Source organism: Haliaeetus albicilla, chromosome 13 (genome assembly GCF_947461875.1).
Source record: "Haliaeetus albicilla chromosome 13, bHalAlb1.1, whole genome shotgun sequence".
Lineage (NCBI taxonomy): Eukaryota > Metazoa > Chordata > Aves > Accipitriformes > Accipitridae > Haliaeetus > Haliaeetus albicilla.
The window spans coordinates 27499885-27522809 of NC_091495.1; the positions used below are offsets into that span (position 1 = coordinate 27499885).

Sequence of the window (22925 nt, forward strand, 5' to 3'; positions counted from 1 at the left end):
TGAGTAGATGAGTAATGTCATCTTAAAGATGGAAAAGCTGAGACATGAGGAGTAAGGCTAGAAGTCTAAATGAGATATCTGACATCAGGCAATGGAGTTCCTGTTCAGACATGCTGGTAACAAGTTATGCATAAGAGTCTCACTAAATTTTGTAAATGCTAATTCAGCTGTTATTGTTGCTATTATTATTGACAGTAAGTATCCAAGAAGCAAGAAAAACTGAAATGGCAGCTGGTAAAGCATAGGCCTGACAAATTTTGAAAGGTGGCAACACTGTGGGTGAAAGCAAAAAATCTAAGAGCGGTGTGTCTGGAAGGCAGCTGTGCGGTCAGAAATGAGGGGATGAGCCATCCAGATGTTGGCAGGACGGTGAGATTAGTATCACTAGGTTCAACAGCTACCCAACCAAATCAGAAGCTGTACACATTGAGCTGCATCAGATGTCTGCTGTGGGGATGACAGTGAACCAACATCCTGCTGGTGGGAAGATTGTGGGGCAAAGGAGAGATCCCTGGTCTCACTTTTTTCAATAACCTCCATATTGCTATTAACATGAAACTCTGTTGGTAAACACAGTGCCCCTGTGGTAGTTAGTGCGAACAAGAAGGTGTTTGCTCAGGGAACAACAATGGCACAAGTTATCACAAAGCAAAAAGGACCATCTTGCTAATTGGATGTAGAGTAAATTCCCTTCTGTATTCACTTGGCTTCACTTTTAGCTATGGACATGGTACACTGCACTTCCAAAATAAAAGTGGTGCTCAAGGAGCATCCTCACATCAGAGGTGACACAAAACAATTGAAGAGGAAGACCCATAGTACTTTAGAAGGGGGAACTAGAGGGCCATCCCCTCAAAGATTGAGGGAAAATTGTGAAGCGAGAAAAAAGTGAAAGGAATGGAAAATGCTGTAAAAAAAACCAGTGTAGATTTGCTAAAAATGGATCGTGCAAGACTGTATTTTTGGTAAGACAATATAATCTAAATGAAGGAAAATACCACAGAGCTAAGCTTCAGTGAAGAATGTCATGGAGTATTACAGAATTACTGTCATTCTGGTTGGTCATTTGCACAAAAAATGATAAGGTGGATAAGAAACTGGGTAAGAAAGAGGCAGGTTTGGGGACATACCAAAAAAGAGGGAGATTCCTATGAGTCCTTTCACAGTCTTCCACCTGTTCTAAACTGGAAGTTCCTTGTTTGGAAATAGCAGACAGGGAAGAAGATTTGGTGATCACAGGGTGACTGTAACATGCCAAATGATGTAGTCATGGAAGAAGAAAATATAAACCTGGACTTGGTTCTTCATTTGCTTTTTGATCAAAAACCAGCCGCACCTTGAGGTACTGGATTGATGGTTCAGCTAGCGTCTGAGTGAGACAGAACACCTTTTTAGTTGTTCTGAACCTGCCAGCTGCTGGTTTTGTCTTATATCTTCTGGGTATTACAAGAGACAGTGATCATTCCTCATTTACCTTTTCCCCGCTACCAGTGATTTTGTATATCCATCAACAAGTCCTTCCACAATCATTTCTTTTGCAGGCTTGTCCTGGTCTATTTATTTACTCCTTCATTGCACTGCCTCTAACTGTCCTCATCACCCCTGTCTATACCTTTCTACTCAAGTCTTTTGAGAAGACAGGATCAGAATTGCACGCAATACCCAAGATGTAGGGGCATTACGTATTTTTGCAGCACTTGTCTGTTTTCTTTGCCTAAAAATATCCTAATATTTATTTTGCTTTTTTGACCATAATGTTCACACAGCTAATGTTTTCACAGAAATATCCATTATAACTGCAAGATCTATTTCCCAAATTATACAGGTTACTTCAGAACCCATCACTGTATATATAATTGCCTACTAAACCACTGATCTAGGTGTACAAAAAAATAATAAAAATTACAATAACTCTCTAGTCCCCAGAAGTGGAAAGTGACAGAAATCCAGCCAAAGAACATGGTGCTTTGATTCTTTCCTGACCCACAGCTGTCATGAGAAAAATGACTATGTGTCTCTAGGTTTCAGCCAACCTGTCTGAAATTGGTATTTGTAATCATCTCTCTAAAAGAGAGGGATTTGTTGCACTGCACCTGACAGTTTCTCTGGAGGATTATCTGGAGATGGGATAGAAAAGGAAACAAGGACATTTGATACTATTGCTTAAACCAGTGATCTAACTCACATGCTATCAGTCTTTTGTATTACAACAGACTTCTGAGGTGATCTGAGATACTGGTGAGTGGAGAGAAGACGTTTTGCACCAGCTGTGTCCTTCCTTGTGCAGTTTGTGCTTGCACGCACACACGCACACTCGCACGACCTTTCTGAAGTTTACTGACACTAGTAGCAATTAGAGGTGTGTTGCTCTGATACTGCGGGGACTCATATCATAGCAGAGGGAATCAATTGGAGGAAAGTGCAACTCACATATAAGGGATCCAGCAGTGCTTTTCATTTTCCTGTCAGTCTCTGGTTCTGTGGCTGAAGAAGAGAGATCATGCAATCCTGTGATCTGCTTTAAGAAAACTGGAGTCTAAACTTGCATTGCTTGTATCTGCAGCCAGTCCTGTAGTTGTATTTTCAGCAGTATGAGATAACAGAAGGCGGGCCAATTTTCTTAACAACAGCAGCTAGCCATAGGTTCGCTGCTGGAGGAGAAGGTGACACCAAGGTCTTTGTCACAAATTACAGTGTCTCTAGAGTACATTTTCCTTCTGTATTTTACTTCTCTTCCCATGCGTGTTCTCTTTAACTAGCCTTCCCATTCTTCCTTTGCTGTCTTTCCTACACTTCTTGTGTTTTCTGGCATTCTTCCAACATACTCTGTATGGCTTTTAAAATCTTTTTATAAATCCTCCGAACTAAACTGCTGACCTTAATCTCTTACTCTTCTGGTTATGCAAGGACTGAGACAGTATGTTCCTATCTGCAGCAACAGTCCATCCTACCATCTTTAGCTGTAAAGATGGTGAACTCATGACAAAAAAAACCAAGAGCTACAAGATGTTTTGAAGATCAGCCAGGACACAGGGACAATCTATATAAAATCTTTTCCTACTTCAATTCCAGATAGAGCACTCTTTCTTTGCTTAACATCTCTTAACACCAGAAGAAGACAGAACATTTGAAGTGGACAGTTCAAACAGACAGTGTCAGCATTTGAAGTGGATGAGTTAGACTGAGAGCCAAGATGAAAATTGCATTTTATACCACTTCATCATTTGATCGAAGTTATCATTCAAATCTTGGCAGAGCCAACATCTGGGACAATATTCATTTCAACGTGACATAAATTATCACCATAAGGAATACAGCAGAATGATCAGCAGCCAGAGAGAAATGGTTTCTGAGATGAATAGCTAACATTTCTTGAGAATTCAGTCAATTAAGAAGTGTGATTGCTTATTTGATCACATCAGTTAAATTACTGAAATAAATACTAATGGAGCAGTATGAGATACAGATGTAATGAAAAATATTTTGAGCCATAATTTCACAGATCTAAATCCTGAACTGTTTCCAGAGGCAGTTGTTTTACTGAAATAACAGGATATTTCTTGAGTGAGGACAGAATGAAAAAAAAACCAAACAGAAAAATAAATCAGCAGTCCAGCACAAATGTTTCTAAACTAAGGTTACTGTCTCTACATTTCATTTGCAAAATACAGCAAGCCTGCTAAGCCTATAAAACAATATTTACCTTCATTTGGATTGGCAGAGCCAGACAGGTAGACGAGACAGCACAGACACAAGAACCAGGCTCTGCATGAACCAAAAAACATTCTAAAGTTACAATGACATCTAGGTTCAACTCAGCTTTCCCAGAAATTTTTCTCTTGTAACATTGGACAAACCAGTTCATTTGCCTGGGCCTCCATGTCTTATCTGTGCAGAACAAAGGCTGTCATGCCGAGCTTTTTAGTACTTAGTATGATGAGGCTCGTACATGAGTTGTGGTCGTTGGTGAAAATTTCAATATTGGGGATACCGAGAGTTTTGGCAATACAGCAATAATACAGATAGAGAGCACATGTAAATTAGACTGCAAAAATGTACAGCCAGGATATATTATAAGAGTATGGAGACTTTCAAATTAACTCTGATCGGAGCTGTTAGATCTACACATCTACTGATATCAGGCCCCAGCTGGCTCAGAAAATGATGCCGACTTCCTGCTGTTATTCGGTTAAGCCAGAAGAAGAGTAAGTCTCTTAGGGGTAATTAATAGTTTTATGTAATAGTAACAGAAAGTAAGTTTTCCTGCTTTAGTTTGTAAGAGATTTTCTAGCATGAAGCTTCTACTAATGCTTTAGGGATGTGCACTAGCAGTTACCTCCAGGAAAACTTCCCTGCTAGTGCTGAGGAGCCAATCCCAAAATCCAAGTGAGAGAGGTCAAATCTGGGAAAAATTAGAAAAGAGTGATGCCAGCATTAAACTGCTCACTGATGCTTTGATCCTCTCCATGAGACACTGTGATGAGGAGATAAAATGGACAATAAACATTTCAGGGCAGCTGGACTATATCAGGGCTGCCACAGGTAAAGGATTTAGTCTGATACTCCAAAAATGACATGGCTGCTGCAGAAGGTATAAGGGGAGTTGTAAGGTACTGAACTGATTTAAATTTATCTGGTCATCCATGATAAATCTGAAGTTGTTAAGAGAAGAAAAGATGTTAAGAGAAGAAAAGAAAGAGAGGGAGAAAGAGAGAGAAAGAAAAGCCAGAAAGAATAACAGGCTAAATCCATTATTATTCCAAGAAAAAAAAACATTATTAACATGGAAGCCAGGTCAGTATTCTTTTGGAAGACTTTCACAGGGATCCCTAAAGATTATACACAGGTTAATATAGAGATATTGCCCTTAGAAATTTTACAGTTCCAACTAGACTTCTAATACTTAGCTTGCAAAACAGAGTCACTTAGTCCAGTATCAATAACACGTTCCCACTTCCTTCCAAAATAACCTTGTAACCTTGTTCCATCCCAGGCAAAACTCTTGCACAGGGCTTGTGCTTATTAAAAAAATGCTATTGTTGAGCAAATAATGTATAAAGCTGCTTAAGATTATTTTCTAGAAGTAGAGCATTGCTTGTTAAGCACTATTTCAGCCTCAAATTGCTGGTTTCGGAGCAGGAATTGCTAAGTGAAATTCTGTGTAGGAGGTCGGGCTGAACAGCTGCAGCACCTTTAGCATTAAGATCTGTAAGCTCCTAAATAAGCACAGATAGTTTACCTGTCTTCTGTTCCTGAGGCATATGATTACTTGAACTATTCATAAAATAACTGGTTCCTCCCTGGAAATGTTGATAGATACCAAATGTTTCATACCTTTTAGCACAAATAATAATTTGTCCTTAAAATTGTCCTAAAAATGTTTCTCATAATTCCCATATTTAGAACCCATTGATCATCCCAGCCAGGGAGTAGAAATAATAGCATGCGAATTAGATGACCAGTCTCACATCACTGAATAATGAAAAAACAAATAACTGGACAACATAAAAATAATTCCTAGGCTCCAGTTCAGTGAACAGCTTTAATGAATATACTCAAATACTGAGCAGTTCAGAAATCAAGAATGAGTCAGAGAAAGAAGAGAAAGTTGAACTTACTGGGTGCTATATTTTTGGTGAACGCTTCCACAAATATAGTGAGTACGTTTCTGTTATGAGGCTGATGCTGTCCCCTTTGCATTCTGCTCACCACCTTTGCTGAAGCCTGGGAGCCTCTTCTTAAATCCTCCTCTGTTGCTGGGGCTCCTAAAATTGCTTTATGTCTTTTATGCTGTCATATTTACTTGCACTAAAAGGTACTGCAAACCAATTTACGGTTATGTATAGCATCACTTTTTACATGTCACCATATCAAAGAGCCTTGTAACATTTCCATTTTAAACCCTTATTTCAGGTTTTATAAATCCTCCCTGCTTCTAATTACATCAGGCTAAAGACAACAGTGTAAATGTTAACCCCACAGACTGATTTACAAGAAATGGTGGTAGGCGTCTATTTATTTTAAAATATGAGGCATCAGAAAAGGCAGTGATTTTGCATAGTCTCTTTTTTTAATACTAGGCTTTGATTCACAAGAGAACACAAAAGCTCTGATCATTTACCCTGTAATGGGAAATAAGTTGAGTGAAATTAAGGAACTACAGTATTAAGAAATAGAAGGAACTGGCTAAGATTTGTCAAGGGTTGTCTTTTTTACATGAGAATAGAAGGGATTACTTGGAGAGATTCAGAGCTAATATATAGAATGAAGAAAAATAATTTTTTCTTTATAAAGTATATGATCAGTGTCTGCTCTGGGGCTTATCAAGGCAAACCTTGTGGCTGAATTACAAATAGGAGCTATCGATTTCATGGTGTATTAGAAGCAGCTATTGCTTTAAAAAGTATGAGCCATATCTTTGCCTAGTGAAAATTGGTGTCCTTGTATTTTGTGAATGAAATGCAGGAACTGCTGGTGCCTGGACCAGTGAAACACTGGTGCAGGCTACTTGAGACTAGGAAATAGCTTTCGTTTCAGGTTTTGAATAGTAAGCTAGACAGTGACTTCTTTGCCTCACTGTTCACCTATGAAGTCCCCCAGGCACATCCAAGAATAAGGGTTGAGCCAAGGATTACTTGAGAGAGTGTGACCCCTCCAAACCCATCAGACCCAACGGCTACCTCCAGCAAAGGCATTGAGAGAGCTGGCCAACTTGCTCACTATTACCTTTGCAAGATCGAGAAGATCAGGGAGTTAACATCCAAGTTAGGATGCTACAGTCCAGGTGAGTAGAGAGCTAGATGATAGGTAAAAAATTGGTTGGGTGGTGGGGGTGAGAGGACATGGCTGTTGGGTGGTACCCTGTTTGGATGCCAGTAACAGTGGGGTACCGCAGGGGTCTGTCCTGGGACTCATCCTGTTTCACATCTTTATCAATGACCAGGAGGAGGCAACAGAAGGCATTTCTGTGGAGTTTGCAGATGTCACAAAACTGGGGACGGAGGGGGATGGGGGGGGGACGGGACACCAGTTGATAGGCAGGAGGGCAGGCTGGAGGGACAGGCCAGCATGGATGCTGTCAGTCATAGAAGGGAACAAAGCTGTGCTGCCTTATATAAGCAGAAGATGTGATACAAAATGTACAGATCTTTCTCAGCCTCCTCCAGTTCTCTTGTTTACAGTGCAGCTTTACTTGTTAGTTGTTGTATTCTGTTCAATCTCTCTTTGCAAGTGAACTACTGGGCCAGTAGTTCCTGGACCAGTGCCAAGGGCCAGGAAACATCACTCCACAGACGTATCTTTATTTCAGCTTTCAGTATGTTACTGTTTCCCTTCCTGTCCCTCAGGCCCCAGTGAATCTCATAAAATCCTTTTCAGATTGAAATCCTATTCTTCCCAAGCTGTAAGGTGTTTTACAGCATGTATTTCTCTATAGTTGTCTTTGTCTCTTGTTGACAGTCTTTAGGTACCAGTTCCTTGGCTGGTAAACATCTTCCTTATTCTTAAATTTATCTACTTTGTTTTGTTCAGAGCAATGCTTGGGGATAATGAATTGGCTCACAAATACCTGACACCGCTTCTTAGTTCCTTCTGCCATACCAGTTTTTCGTCATGCTGAATCCTAGAGATGCCTGGAAGAAGCCAGCAGCATTTTTCCCACTTACATGTCTCCCAGAAGAGCTGCAAGCTGTCTGGATTTCTGTAGTAAACTCACTCAATGGATGTGCTTCCACAAAAGGTGTTCCAATCGTTTAATAGATTTATTCCAGAACATGATAATAAACAGTTGTTTCAAATGTCAATTTTAAGGCTTGCAAAATGTAACTATGTACATGCATAAGATCAGAGCATAAATCAGCTCAGTAAAACAACTTTGTAAATATTTATGAGCACAGGGCTCTTTGTCTCACACTTACTCCTTCTGTGTCCTCATCTTAAATTTTCACTTGCTTTAGTTTATGGCTGGTAGTGTGGGCCGAGTACCTGACATTGCTAAATTGCCGCCTGTCTTCCTTGGTATTGCGCATACCACAGCCCTAAATCTTTATTGACTGCAGATGAATGTATGATCTATAGAAAGAAACCTGTTTGCATGGAGGGGCAGATTCTGAATTCTAATGGACCCACATGAAGTTTAGCGGGTGCCACATTGCTGAACTAAAGCATAGCCTGGATTTGTCTACGTAAGCTGCCATCCCTGCAGTGGCTGCAGGCAAGGCAGGACCCAAGTTCACTGTGTTGGTGTTTTGGATGGGGCTGGTTATTCAGGAGGGAGAGGACAAGGAGAGACATTCAAAAGATGGTTGAAAGTATGAAAGGTAAGGGAGTGGACTGAAGGAGATGTGAAGAGGCTGTGAAGGAGCAGTGGTAAAAGAATCAGACCTGTCAGGATACAGTGGAGACAGTCTAGTGGGGACTGCAAAGATGAGTTATCTCATGCCAAAGTCTTTGCCTCCCTGGCTCCTTCTCCTGTGGCCGTGATCCTTGCCCCAGGCATCCTGGTATTTCAGTGCCCCAGAGGAGAGGGAATGACCTTTTTACTCCTTCCTTTGCAGCAGTCACAGGGGAGGGCAGAAGTACGCAATTGTATAGGCATTATTTTTTTACAATTTTTACAAAGTTGTGCATGAGCTCACTATTCCCATTTGTGCTGTGTTAGCACTGAAATTTCTATTACTCTTCACTAAAAATCTCTGACTTAGTTGCATTTTCTCCTTATTTAACTAGTAGCAGATAGCACCATGTTAATTGATAATATAACCAGAAGGAAAATCTAAAAATAAACCTACTGATAATTTTCCAGTGTTTGTTTAACCAGATCCTTGAAGTTCCTGAGTGGTCAGTTTGGACTAAGTGCTATTGTTTTTCTTCTCTCTTGTCTGCTGGCTCTCCAGCGTTTTTGAATGCAACCCACAAGGGGTCTGAACAAGTGGTGCTTGTGGCAATTCGGGATGGATTATTCTCATTGAGGCGTTGGTTTCTGTTGCTTTGTGAGAGGCTTTGACAGATCAAGAGCTGTTGCTCCTGAGATCCTGCCAGGCATGTGTCCCATGTGTTTGTGTGTGTCTTCACTGAAACTGCATGGGATCAGCAGAAAAGGGGTGTGAAAATATTTTCCATGATATTTACACATCTGCATTTGAGATTTGTAAGGACAGCCAGATACACTGCAATTTAAACAATTACTTGTATTTAATTGTGTTTGCATTTTCATTAGTGAAAAATAATGGAGAAAGATAACTCACTCATTTGCATGCACACTTCGCAGAGGATTCCTATACATTGTACAAATTTACATCGTTTAATGTCTTAGCATACATTTAATCATACCTATGCAGATTTAAGTGTCTTTCTGACTGCGATCATTCATTAGCAATTCCCATGAAGTCCTATGATCATAGGTTGGCGTAAACACACAAAAAAATTCTTCAAAGAATAGATTTTGGGAAGCTTGTCTGCTCTTCTTCCTGCCGTTGTAACAGTTTTGTATTTTTTTAGACACTTCTCAAGCACACTGCTGGTGTACTTGAGGAAATAAAATACTGTTTGATCAAATAGGACGTTTGTCTTTGGTGAGTCATGCTTAAGGCTTTTATTCTTTCATTTGTGTAGTTAGTCAAAAAAGATCTAAGATCTTTTGCAGGTGACTTGACTTAACTTCCAGGTGTGTCCCTTCACCTCATGTTTCCTGCTGGCCAGTTCCAGGCAAGTCACGTCCACAGCTTTCTGCGGCCCCCAGGTTGCTCTTCCGAGATGCCGTGCTCTCCACATCCAGGACACAGGGCTGGGGTGAGATTCAGGTGTTGTGAGCCAAGGGCCAGCAGGATTTGGAAATGCAGAGTGACCACCATGAAAGCATGGACTTTTCAAGAACATCCTGAGAGGAACTAATGATGACATTGTTCTCCATCTACTTCCTAGAAAAAAAGAGAGCATAGTTCTTTTTTTATTAACTCCAGTGAGATTGATGGAAAACCTCTGCTTCTGTGAAATTAATTGAGTAAGAACAGAATGTGTATCATCACGCTAGCAAACACCTTGCCTACATGCACAAGCCAAGCCAAGATGTTTCCTTGACCATGCAGCACTAGTTCTTTCTGCAACAGGGACCAGCAAGCAAACCCTCAGAAACAGTGGCCTCGATGTTACATACCTGTTTTCCCTGCAGTCCCTCTCCTTCATCTTGGAGGATCCAGGACTGGGTTCCCTGCTGAAGCTTCCTCTTAAAATTATACCTCTCCAGAGACCTGAAATTGTGAACGACCTCTGTTTGCAACACTAAGTACAGTAAATGCTATTATATTATCCAACAGTAATGAATTAAATAATCCCACTCCCGTCACTTTCTAACAGGATAATGTTAAAGGCATTCCTCTGAGATGGAGAGTAATAATTTGCTAATTCCCCTCAGTATTTCATGCTTCTCAGTAGTGCAGCTAATTTTCTCTGAGTACCTTATTAACATTCACAATGACTTTGCAGTCCCACCCTAATAGCTCTCCGCAGAGGCAATGACTGTGAAGGTGAGAGCTGACAGTGACACATTTTCCTCCTTTTCCTCTGCAGACTCTATTATCCTGGTTTCCATCCACTGAGGGCTGTCCAGCTGATGCGAGTGGGCAAACTGCAGTACAGTCAAGACATGTTTCCTCAAGCGCTGGAGACCTTGAAACAGGTCAGTATTGTGAACTGTTTCTTCTCTGTCCCCCTCCCTCACTTCCCCGGAACCTGCCGTGCCCACCCCCTCTGCTCTGACTGTACCTTATACCTTTGGATACTCCTCACTGCTTTTTCCATCAGTGGTGTTTCCCCAGGCTGCAGCTGAGTGTGGTGATGGGTCACTGTTGCTCAGCGTTTCAGGCACTGACTTCCTCCAGTATCAGTCACCGCTAATTACAGTTCGATAGCTCAGAGGTGCCTGAATGAAAAATTACTATTAGAGCCAAAGAGACAAAAATACCTCAGTGCCTCATACTCTCCTTCTCACCGTAGCAAAGTGAATCTGGGAGCACTGAAAGTACAAGAACAGGAGCAGAGCTGCAGTTTCTACCCTCCTTATTCCCTGTCAGGGAACTGTGATTTCAGATTGGAGAACTTTGCCTTTAATGCTTGTATTTTATTGTGAGCCACACTCAAATCAACAGGCGTGCTTCTTGATCCCTCCTGTTTCTATATCTTTCATCATCTTTCTCTTCTTTGATCTGGTTTTGCAGCTCGTGCTTTGCTAGTTACATTTCAGCTTTAAGCCATCCTTCTTGTACCTGAGCTGACTTTTCTATTCATTTCCTCCTACCCCAGGCTCTTATTTGTCCTGCCATTATATTGCTGTTAGTATCATCTTAAATATATTGAAGAATCCCCTTCCATGTGCAACATGTCCTCAGGACGTAGGTTCTCACTTGCTTCCCATCTCAAGCCCTCAATCACTGCTAGAGTGTTTTTTGCCCCCTTGAAGATGCACTGCCTCCAGTTCCCCTCAAATCGGTCTTATGCTTATTCCCTTGTATTATTGATTGTCCTGTGGTCAGCTTGGCCTGAAGACAGTATGTGCTCTGTGCGATTCCCCCTCTTGTCTCTCAGCCCACCACCAGTGCCTGATGCAGCCTCCTCATTGCCTTTGCTGGGTGCTGCAGAAAGCCACCCAGCCCAGCTACTTGCCTGTTGCTGCTGGGCAGGAGAGGGCCCCAGTGCTGGCACCAGTGTTGGAAAGAAGAGCAGAGGTTAGCTGTATGTCCCCTTTGTTTAATGTCCATACTATAGGAAGAGCTAGTCTTGTGGCAGAGTTAGGGCAGCTGCTTGGGATAGAAGGGGATGGGTGTCTGCTGGGGGATGGGGGGAAGAAGTGGTTTTTACTCCTGCCTGGATCCCCTATAAGATTAGTATCAGCCATGACTCTCTAGATAACTTCGTATTTTGTACTTACTTTTTTCAACCCCCATATCTATTTGGTTTTAACATCTGATTAATTATGCAAGCTGAATAACTGATAATTTCCACATGTTGAAATAATAAATTAGTATTTAATATGATGCCAGTCTTACTAAGTCTTGGTAAGTTAAATCTTCACTTGAGATATTTAACTTAAATTATGGCCAATTCTGACCATTAAAAAGCAGATTCTATTTTCTATGCATTATTCAGAAGTAAGTCATATATCTGTCATGTGCCAGGTAATCTGCTCTGCTATTTCCCCCATAATATTTTAATTTCCAAACATTCAGACTTTCCTTTTTAGCAGGTGGAGTGAGACTTCAGTCAGAGGAGCTTCTATTTTCATTGATATTGCTGCAGTATATCAACAGGCATTCTTCTAATTGCATTTCTAATATGATACTGCATTAAATTAAACTGGAGTGAATTCCCCTAGAGACATCTGAATGCTGCTCATCAGTGAAGATGGAAGTTGTGGTGGGGTTTCGTATGTTTTTAGTGAAGAAGTTGCCCATTGCAAGCCAGATTGCTACTGTATTATCCTTTGCATGCTGAGCAATGCCTAACACAGAAACCTTTTTTCAAGGTTTCTGTGATCTCCTCTTTCCCTGAAAAGGGACAATAAGGTGCTGCTTACCATTCTATGCCATACCTCAGTGCATGTCTAACTGTGGTCTCCAAGCCATTAGTGGTCCACAAGGACACAGCTTTACAGCTGAAATGCAGAACCATTTACAAACTAATCCTGTTGCGGTTTTGCCTATTCCCTGTTCAGCGTCCCCCTTTTCACCCACGTGCGTGAGACAGGGAGAGACTGAACTCCCACTCTCTGGGAGCACAGCTGAGAGGAGGAAAAGCTTCTTGTCATCCTCTTTCTCCATGCAACTTGCAAGCATAGGACACAACGCTGCTTTGGATGAGATCTGAAACTGATTCTCTTCATTGCTGTCTACACTGGAACAAATTAGAGCAAGATATAATTCCCAGTTTGTTGCAAGTAAAGGATGCGATTCCTAGTATAACTCAGATACTGTCCTAGAGTTATATGAGAACACAGTTCAGCCCTTTGTGATTAGATGTGTCAACAGAGCGTGCCACACGCTCAGAGCAGAAACGCGATTACCTTCTCTGCTTCATTACTCTCCTTAATACACTCTGACACTGAATAGCACCCTGTTGGAGCCCTCGTCAGACTAATTTCAGCGTGGCATTAAGGAGAAGGATGTGGAAGGTGCAGAGGAATTGAGATCTGAGTGAAATTCACCTCACTCATATAAATCCTGTTTAATCAGGCACAGCCTCAGAGCTGCTGGAGATTGACAGCCTCTCTGCATCAGATGCGCAGTCTGTTAAGACCAGTAGATCTTCATACACAGCTCTGCAGCCCGCCCTTACTGCTGCTCTCTGTGCCACCGAAAATGAATCACTATCATAACCACCTTACTCGGTGCCCTTTGGGTTTAGCTCTCTGCCCTGCACCCCCAAAGAAGGCTTAAATAATATGGAGGGCTTTATGTTACCTATTAAAATGAAATCACCCCCTAAAAGTATATTAGGCCCTGCAGAACCTTATTTGCCAGGTTTTGGAAACAGAATTGTTACAGAGAGGCAATACTCCTGGAATAAAACCTGAAGGTAGCCCTCAGTTTATTGTACAACCAATGTATCGTTTTTAAATTTATATACATATATATATGAAAGATGTAATGGTGGAGGACAAATGGAATTACAGATCAGGAAAACCTTTGTCAGCAAAAGACCAGAGCTGGACCCCCATCTGACAAACCTAATTTAAAGATCCTGGAATGACTGTAAAAAACAGCAATAACGAAAGTTGCAACAAGCTGTCTTGTGAACAGAAAAGTTTCTCGACTGGGAAGCAGCACTCCTGCAGGAGCCCAGGACGGGACAGCATCTCTGGAGATCATGGGAGCCCCTAGCAAGTGTATAGATTTGTCCTGGGGTGCGCTCATTAGCATAAATATTTGTTAGGTGTCATTCATTACCTTCACAGCACTGTAAGCTCACCTCTTTGGTTGCCCATAACCTGAGTGGAGCTGGACTCGGTTTGGGAGGACAGGCAGGGTGAAGAGGAAGGCTTGGATTCAAGGAGATGACTTCGTTTCCAAGCATCGTCTCCTCGAAGCGAGCCGGTGAGTGCTGCAGTGCCTTGTCTCGGCTGCTGCTCCATCCTCTGGGCTGTGGTGGTGGCGGAGGTGGCTGCCTGTACCCATGCACTTCCTTGAGCAGGGGCAGTGGTGCCCAGCCACTGAGCGATAGCTGGTGGGGATGAGGACGAGCAGGCAGGAGGATGCACACATGTACGACACTGACCAGTTTCCCCCGCAGACCCTGCACTTGCTGGCACGGTCGCGGGAGCACCTTTGTCCTCCCATGAGCTGATGAGCGTGGCTGTCTTGTCTCATGAAGGCCTGCAATAGGTACAATATTGTTTCCCTTCTTAACTGTAATCCCTGGTGTGGAGGCAAAAAGCACAGGAATTGGGGTAACATACCCCCGCCAGGTTTCACAGCAGCACTGAAGAAATCCCCTTTCTCTAGGTGCATGCTTCAAATGCTGAATTGTTTACCAGCTGTGGTTGATAGTAACTATGATAGTTTTTGGTTTTCCTATGCCTGCTTTAACAAGTGTCCCCTTCAATCCATAGAGCTGGAAAAACACAGATACTCCCTCTGAAATGCTGGCCTTCACTTCATGCCAGTTTGGCACGTGGCCATTTGCTTTCTGCTTTCCCTGTGATGGAGCGGTGCCGTCCTGCATCTGCACACAGTTCCCTGCAGCTGTGGTGATGGGCATCTGTCGTGGTTTAACCCCAGCCAGCAACTAAGCACCACGCAGCCGCTCACTCGCTTCCCCCCCCACCCAGTGGGATGGGGGAGAGAATCTGGAAAATTCTTGACTTAGTCTAAACACTACTTGGCAACAACTGAAAACACCAGTGTGTTATCAACATTCTTCTCATACTGAATTGAGGACATAACACTATACCAGCTACTAGGAAGAAAATAAACTCTATCCCAGCTGAAACCAGGACAGCATCCCGTCCCATCCCCATGCAAATCAGGCACAAATGACTGTGCTGCATTTCATTTGCATTCATGGAGTAACAGCCATACCACTAATCTAATAGGTTTTATATTCTTCAGGGAGACAGTATGTGGTTGATGACACTGTGGCCTGTGTTGCTGTTTCACGATTACTATAGTTTTTCATAATTAGATTTGTTCTTTTAGCTGAGAGGAAGACCACACAGACCACAAGACTCTGCTCAGCCTCGACTTTGCTGATTAGCTGGGCGATTTAGGAGAGCAGGGGAGTGTTCAGAGAGCCTGCATGTTCCTGCTTCTGCCCAGTAAAACAATCCCTTGCTTGGGAGGTGAAATTGTCCCCAGTTTTGCACTGACCTTTGCAAAAACAACTACATAACTTGATGCCGGTTTAATTCGGGGATTACAGAAGTCATTGCTATTCTAACTTTGATGCAACTGGTTCTGACTCCTCCTGCAGCATGTGAGACAGTGCATTGCATGAAAATGATTTTTTCTCTGAGGAAACAAAAGGATAAAGACCGGGTGTACTTATCTGCTATACTGAGGAAAGAAAGGAAACGGAAAGGAAATGTTAGCGGTGAGAGAGAAGTCAGCAATGGTAGCATTATCTCAAGATTAGGTTTGATATTAAGGATTTTTGCCTTTTAGTGGAGGCATATCCATATGGACGTCTCTGGCCCTGCATCAGGGTGTCCAGGTCCATCACTCCCTGCCTGACCTCTGTCCTGTAGTTGAACCAAAGATCAAGGTCAGCTACCCTTGGGACTGATCTGGGACTGCAACTCGGATGTATCCAAATGCACAGCTCTAGCACGGGTCATTCACAATAAATCCAGCAGCTTTCTTGGCCAGGGCATGCTAACACTGTGCACCAAGTGTGTGTGGATCCATGGCCAATTAACCTGGCCACTGTGCTCTAGGGTGATCCTGTCCTTTCTAGTTAGCCTGAGCGCAGCTATGTGTTGCTGCACTGCAACATGCACAGGATCCCACCTGCAGCTACCCTGCTCTGCACTATGCAGGGATTCCAATACCATGCAAGTGTTCATCTTTCTCCATCCCACTGTCTCAGCCAGGGAAGGACTAGCTCTTATTCTTGCTTTTTACACTACTTTTTAAATTATTTATTTTTTTAAAAAAAAAGCTCTTGTACAGCTTAATACCTCACACTCCACTATGCTGAAATACTTCTATGATCTATTCTTTACAACATTTTCTCAATATGTTAAATTAGGAAAAGCAGAACATGAAGAACACTTTAGGTAGTCTTTTCAGGGAGTATAATTATGACTTACTTGCAAACATTTTGCAAAAACATGACCAGCTTTGTATTTCTGCTAAAATAGAAATATGCAAAAAATCAGGATTTCTGATTTTATTTCACATTTCTTGGGCATTTCTAATGGTGATGAAAGCATTTCCATTGTTCTGTTTAACCGGGTGTTTTATCATTTAGTAGTAGGGCATTGTGGTAGCTCAGAATATATTTGACTCTTTTTAGAGCTCCTTGCATACTCTGATTTGTTTTGACTGCTATTTCAACTTGTTCTTTCAATCTTTTGCTGCCTTCTTCTTTTAAGAATTAGCTAATTTGAAGCAAAAATAAACTGTGCTAGAATTTCCATATACTTGCCAGTCTCTAGAATTTGGAAGTAGGCTTTCCGTCATTCCACCAAAGAATATATTTATTTTTATGTTTATCTTTCCAATTTAAATGAGGCCCCTTCCTCAACATTTGTTTCCGAAAAGATCCTTTTTCTGCAATCCAAAGCTGATTTAGCTGAATTTTTTCAGCTGACTGGACCAGGAACCCATTGAAACACAGGCTGCATTTAGTTTTTTACAATTCCTCAGTTTGGGGTGAGGAAAAATCTCTGATGTCTTTTCTCCTACCAGTGCACTTCTAGCTCCCTTGTTCTTTCTTCAGAATTGCTGAATCCATTTCCATCTGGTACTTCTCTCCTTGCACAAGGAATTTAATAGAAAGAAGCATAAATGTCATATGAAAAGTGATGATCTAAACATGAGCTGGGCAAAGAGCATTTCAGACATATCTGTGGCAGGGAATCAGCAACACTACAGGCAATATCAGCAAGCGTAAATTGGCCTAGCAATAGAAGATGACAAACACACAGAGAAAATAATCCCTGGCAAAAGCAGCAAAGACCCATTCACCTGCATGCCTTTTTAGAGTGAAACTATTAGTGTACTGATTTGTTTGATGCTATGCATAGTTTCTCCTGATACAGTTAAGGCACTTTATTCCATTGGTTAAGCGTTAATCCATTTCTATTTACAGGACTTTGAGGCTACTAACATCATGACCATCACAGTCTTTTAAATAACATATCAAAACCTTGGGTGCAGTAGTTGACTGCTCTTAAAATGGTCTTCATGACTCAGTGCAAAAAATATCTTCCTCAACTATTCCAAACATCCATCTGTGCAATATATTCGTGGACTTTAACACCTAAGAATAATGCGTTGTCAGTGCCTCCTCCTTTGTCAGGGACAAATCATTATACACTTTGGGATGCTTCACTTCTATTTCTACTATGCCATGCATTCAAGCCCCCAGCTGGCACCCACTTGAAGACCAGTACTTATATCCCTTCCCCACTGCAAGGACCAACCCCTTCTCATGGTCTGCACAATGACTAACACGTCCCTTTCTGTTCTCTCCTCAAGGCCTATAATATTATGAAGGTGACCCACGGGACAGATCACAGCCTGATGCAAGCCTTGGTGGAGATAAAGGAACAGTGTGAGGCCATCATGAGAATACAGTGAAGTTAACTTCTAGTCTGGAAATCAAAATACTCAAGGAAAAAGGAAATCAAATGCTTTTTATTGCATTGGGAAGCTTCTCGATGATTTTGGTGTCTTTTCATTAGGACCTACTTGCTTTACAAAAATGTTTAGTATTTATTAGTTTTGCTGTATAATTTGAATTGACTTGATGTTTGAGAGAATATCTGCAATTTTCAGAGGGGTTTTTTTCCTACCAAACAATCTAATTGACAATACCTAATTATCAATTTACAACACCTAATTTAATTGATAATAAGTATTAGGAAATGCATACAGAGTCTTCATCTGTTACAAAGTGATATAATTCCATTGATATCAGCAGTCAATTTTTTATACCAGTTTTTGCCAGCAATTAAGGATCTCATGTCAGACACATTATAAGCAGAGAGAATATATTTTTTTCCTTTTGCCTTGCCCTTAGGTATGGTTTCCAAAAGCCTGATCCAGTGCTCTGACATCAAATAAGTTTCCCAATGTTCTAAATGAGATTTTCCTCCTCCCCAGTATATCTGCAGGGCTCTGTCCCTCTTCTTCTTGCATTTTATATGTTATAATATTGAATATTAAAATGGATTAAATAAAAAATTTAATCAAAAGTGTATCTATGTGGAAATTGCTTACTCTGTTTTCTCCCCATTTTTATTGCTTCAAGAGTTTCTCACTTCATACTAGTTTTAAAAAGAGAGATTTGGACCTGTGAGCTCACTGGTGTGGTTTCTAGACCTTTCTGAGCCTGTGGGGTTTGGATTTCACTTCCCCAAAGAGTGAACCTCTGAGACCTACAGATGAGCACTGAATTAGGAGGTTATCCCTGGGGGAGCAAAGGATGTCTTGGAAAGCACAGGCGCCCAATTTCCCCACGCTCATCAGCAAGAAAGTTGTTCTTGCCAAAGCTGCTGACTTCCATTTTTAATGCAGAAACAAATGTCAACAAAAGCCAAATATTTATGAGGAACATTGAAACCTAAATAATTTAATGCCTTTGAAAATATCACTTCAGGTGTGTCACTCCTCTCTAACAATTTATTGCTGCTACTCCAGCCATGACTGTTATTTCATTAATCCATCGTTGTTGTAAAGTCAGGCTTTTTTCACACCAGTAACTTGACACCATTAATTATTATGAGATGAGAACACATTTAAAAAGAAAATGAACACTCTGGGCGTAATTTACAGCCACAGCACATGAATGCCAACGCTGAGGAAGATATCTCCTTTCAAGGCATTTGAATTTGTTCCAGCGTATGGAGCGTTCACTTGCCCGGCAGTAATATGCAAGCAATAACCTATGAAATGCAGTGCATTTCTGGAGTACGTAGCATGGCTTGATGCCAGAGGCCAAGTCATATCAGCCACCCAAGAAGTGCAATAATCCTCGCAGAAATTCACTGCTTGGTTGGGTCTTCTTGCTATTACGAAAAGGAAATTATCTGGGGGGGGGAAGGTCAGACCTTTGCATTTATTGGGATTTTTGACAAAGTAATGGCATCACTGATAGACATTCAGAAAATGTGAGGGGTACCCAGTCTTCAGGAGCTATTTTCTGGTTTTAAAGGGGCACACGCATATTAGAATCTTTTTTGCATAAAGATGACGCTTACGTTATCTCATGATTACATATCTAATACTAAGATTTGCAAGTGGAAGGGACTTCAGAATGTAAGGTAAGATGATGCATTAGTTTATGCAGCATATACTGGGAGATGGCCCGCCGGATGGCGTGTACGCAGACACATCTGTATGTAGGAACTGCAGCACTGTTTTCTGGGGCTTCTGGTACAAGGACACCTCAACTCTCCAAGCACAGTAGCAGGGAAAGGTGGGTGCTAGGGGAGGGGCAGGCCTACCTGGTGCCTGTCAGACGGTGTCCGATGAGAGGCCACATTACATCAAGCTGAGGGATCTACCTACACTGGTATTTTCTCTCCAGCAGTGGTCTATAGCAGATGCTTAGGGAGCATGTACAAGTGAAACAGTTCAACAACTCTCTGTCGGGAAATGGAGAAAGAGCGTGCTATGTTGGCTGCAGAGCGTCAGGACAGCAAGTGTCCTGCCATGCACACAGGGCTGTGGGAAATTGATCCGCAGCCCACTGAGCAAAGCAAGAAACCAAATGGACCCCAGGTTGGTCTGTGGCTCGGGTTTCTGGCTCAGGGTCCTGAGAGGACCACCACATTGCCTGCCCTGCCTGGCCGCCTTCTCTGGGCTGGTCTGCGGACGCTCCTTAGTACGGGGGCATAATTTGTGCTTTATATTCATTACTGTTGCGGCAAAACTTGCATTTCTTTCGGCTTGGCCAAGGAAAGAGACAAGTTTTCTGGTTGGTTTGAGTCCTTTACTGAGCAGTTTCCTTTTTGGAGATTCACATGTACTAACACCGGCAGCAGGGCTGCTGATGCTGCCGGGGAGGTTGTTGCAGGCAGATTTTTCTCTCCCAGTGGTCCCACTCCAGCCTATTTTCTGCGAAGAAAGCTGGCTGGTGACTGCAGAGAGATTTAGCTTAATGCATTGTTTGAAAGTGCGGTAGCAAGCAAGCATGCCAACGAGGAAGGAACGTTAGATAAGCATTCATTTCAAATTAAGTAATCTTATTTTTTTCAGCTCGGACTGAAAGTAGCTGGAGTTGTCTTTGCACAGATATCATGTTTTGGTCTTCACTAATAATATCTGTCAAATTTCTCAGGTGGCATCAGCTTGCTAAGATAAAGATGCGAAAGTCAGAAAGAGGCAGACTGCAGCATTATCTGTAATGCTGGCAGGCTTGCTGCTTGCTTCCAGCAGGTCAGAGACTTTTCCAGTGCCTTTTGGAAAGCAATGGTAATTTGGGTTCACCTCAAGTTATACATTTTGAGTTATTTTTGATTTGTCACTTTCCCTTACATTAGTCCAGGAGCAACAATGTTAGATTGCTCTTAGAGGGAGTTGAACTGCATTGTAGTATGTGTTTGGAAGAAAAGCAGTACCAACACACAGGAAAAAAACATAGGGAATTATACAGTTTTGCTAAGAATAATTGATTCCAGTTGAACAAAACTTCTGTCAAAAAAAAAAAAAAAAAATTAGTTCCCTAAACAGTGCTGTTTCTTTAAGCATGGTGTAATTCTCTGTATCCATACCCCTCAAGGTGTGCTGACCTGATGTTGGAAGTAAACACTCTCTGGGCCCTTAGCAAACAGAACTTGCAGTGCATAGAAAGTGAAAGAAATGCAGTGAGCGAAAAATGCAGTGAACCAATTTTTTATAGACCTTGACCTCCTTGAGTCTATCAACCTGTGTGTGGAGTCTATCGTGCATGGCTTTATGCCAACAAAACTCGCCTGCTACTCAGCCTTTTCTCTGCTTCTCACTGTAACCCTGTTCTCTGATGGCTAGGTTTTTTAAGCTAGCTTTTTTTAGACTTCTTGTTATTCTTTTACATAGCACATTTATGAAATACAGAGGCTATTTCCCCACACAGTATATTCCAAATAGTCCCTGGCCACTGCAAGGCTCTTAATGAACAGAGTTCTGTTTTTCACAGAGGTTGTGCCAATTATGAGGATTTTTTTTGTTTTCTGATTCAGAATTAAATCTCCCAAAAGACAAGGAGAAGAAGGAAGGTCTTACAGTTATGGACGAGTTCTGGCTTGGCTTCTCTGCTGCACCAGAAACTGTCTCTGACCTTGGGCAAATCAGCCAGGGTTAGATTGACGTCCATAGTTGGGCTTTGTCATTGTTAACCTTTGGGAAATTTCTCCTCACCATTAAAAAAAAAAAAAGAAAGAAAACAGGAACTGGATATGATACTCTCCATACTTCTGCCTCTCTACTTCCCTACCTGTAAGCGCTTAAAGAGTCTGTATGCATTCTCTTAGTGCATTATTTGTAGGACAGCTATGCGCAGAAAATGCAGCTCTCAAAATACCCATTTGTGTGGGATGGAATGACATCATCATACTTCCTTGTTGTCATTGCAGGTATTGCCTGAGAGTACCTCCACAACTGAGTTGCCCACGTGGGCAGAGTGCTGTAAGCTGCCGCTGCCTAAGCTGTGTCCCTTCCATGTAGACAAAGCTTTGGTCTCCACCCATGGCAGGTCAGCAAAGTCTAAAGAACAGGCAAAAAATCCCAAGCAAATGTTTTTGGGCATTTCAGACCAAAGCCACGTTAGAGTTCCTGGGGGTTTTTTTTCTTCTTTTTAAATGGCTATTTTCTGTTTCCTAGCAGTGTGCATTTTCCCATACAAAAGTCTTTTTCTTTTCCATTTCTGATTTTACAAAGTTAATCAGCCTGAAAATACATTTGAGATGATAACTGTTTTGTAAAATGCTCCCTACAAGAATATCTAAGTGTGTATTTTTCCTGTCCTAAGCATAAAGAGTGCACCTTAGCTGAAAGTCTGCAGCCTGCTATTCTTGCCACTCAGCACAGTGGTTTCTGTTTATGCCCACAATAGTGATGTGTAAGCCATGCCTATATGACCCCTATTAGTATTTCATGGGGAAAGTTCAATGTTTTTATTTGCTTTGCACTTGTGATCAACACGAACAAATCAATTCTAATTCCATCATTCTTTAGACTTTTTGTAGGTTTTAATAAGGACCTTAGAGATTCCTCCCCCCCCCCCCAAAAAAAAAAAAAAAGGATAACTCAGGCTTGGTAATTAGGCTTCATATAGTCACTGCTCACACAGAGGAACCTAACAAGTTCTTTATAGTTCCCAGGAGACCAATTAACCTTCTTTTAAATATATCTCTATATAGCTACAGAGGCAGACGTGCACAGAAACGCACATACACACAGCTTTTCAGTAGTCTCAGATGCTCCAGCTCCTTGTTAACCAAATTCTGATGGGGCTCACAGCAAGAGAGCAGGGCTGAAGCATCCTGCCTGAGTCCTTTTTAACTCCAAAGATGCCTAAATCAGGACAGAGCACAATCTATTCTTCTGATTTCCTTGCCCCCAGGACAGGAGGAAGGGGATAATCACGCAGCCTCTTCTTTGCTTAAAGTTCCCCTCCATCTCCTGGGCTCAGACAGGCAGCACTTGCTGGTCTCCTTACCTGGAGCTAAGGAGCCCACTCCCTCATCTCTGTTTCAGCTGAGGGCTGGTCTAGTGGGGCTGAGAAGACTG

At 41.9% G+C, this 22925-nt stretch overlaps 1 protein-coding gene across 5 annotated transcripts in view; it reads left to right on the top strand.

Moving 5' to 3' along the window:
- Positions 1-18414, top strand: part of SMYD3 (SET and MYND domain containing 3) — a 430287-nt gene extending 411873 nt beyond the window's left edge. For all 5 annotated transcript variants that reach the window (XM_069800593.1, XM_069800595.1, XM_069800592.1 and 2 more), the window contains 2 exons: positions 10567-10675; positions 17691-18414. In XM_069800593.1, coding sequence (XP_069656694.1) covers positions 10567-10675; positions 17691-17698 — 117 coding nt within the window. In that variant the 3' untranslated portion in view covers positions 17699-18414. The remainder of the gene's footprint in view (positions 1-10566; positions 10676-17690) is intronic.
- Positions 18415-22925: the final 4511 nt, after the last annotated feature.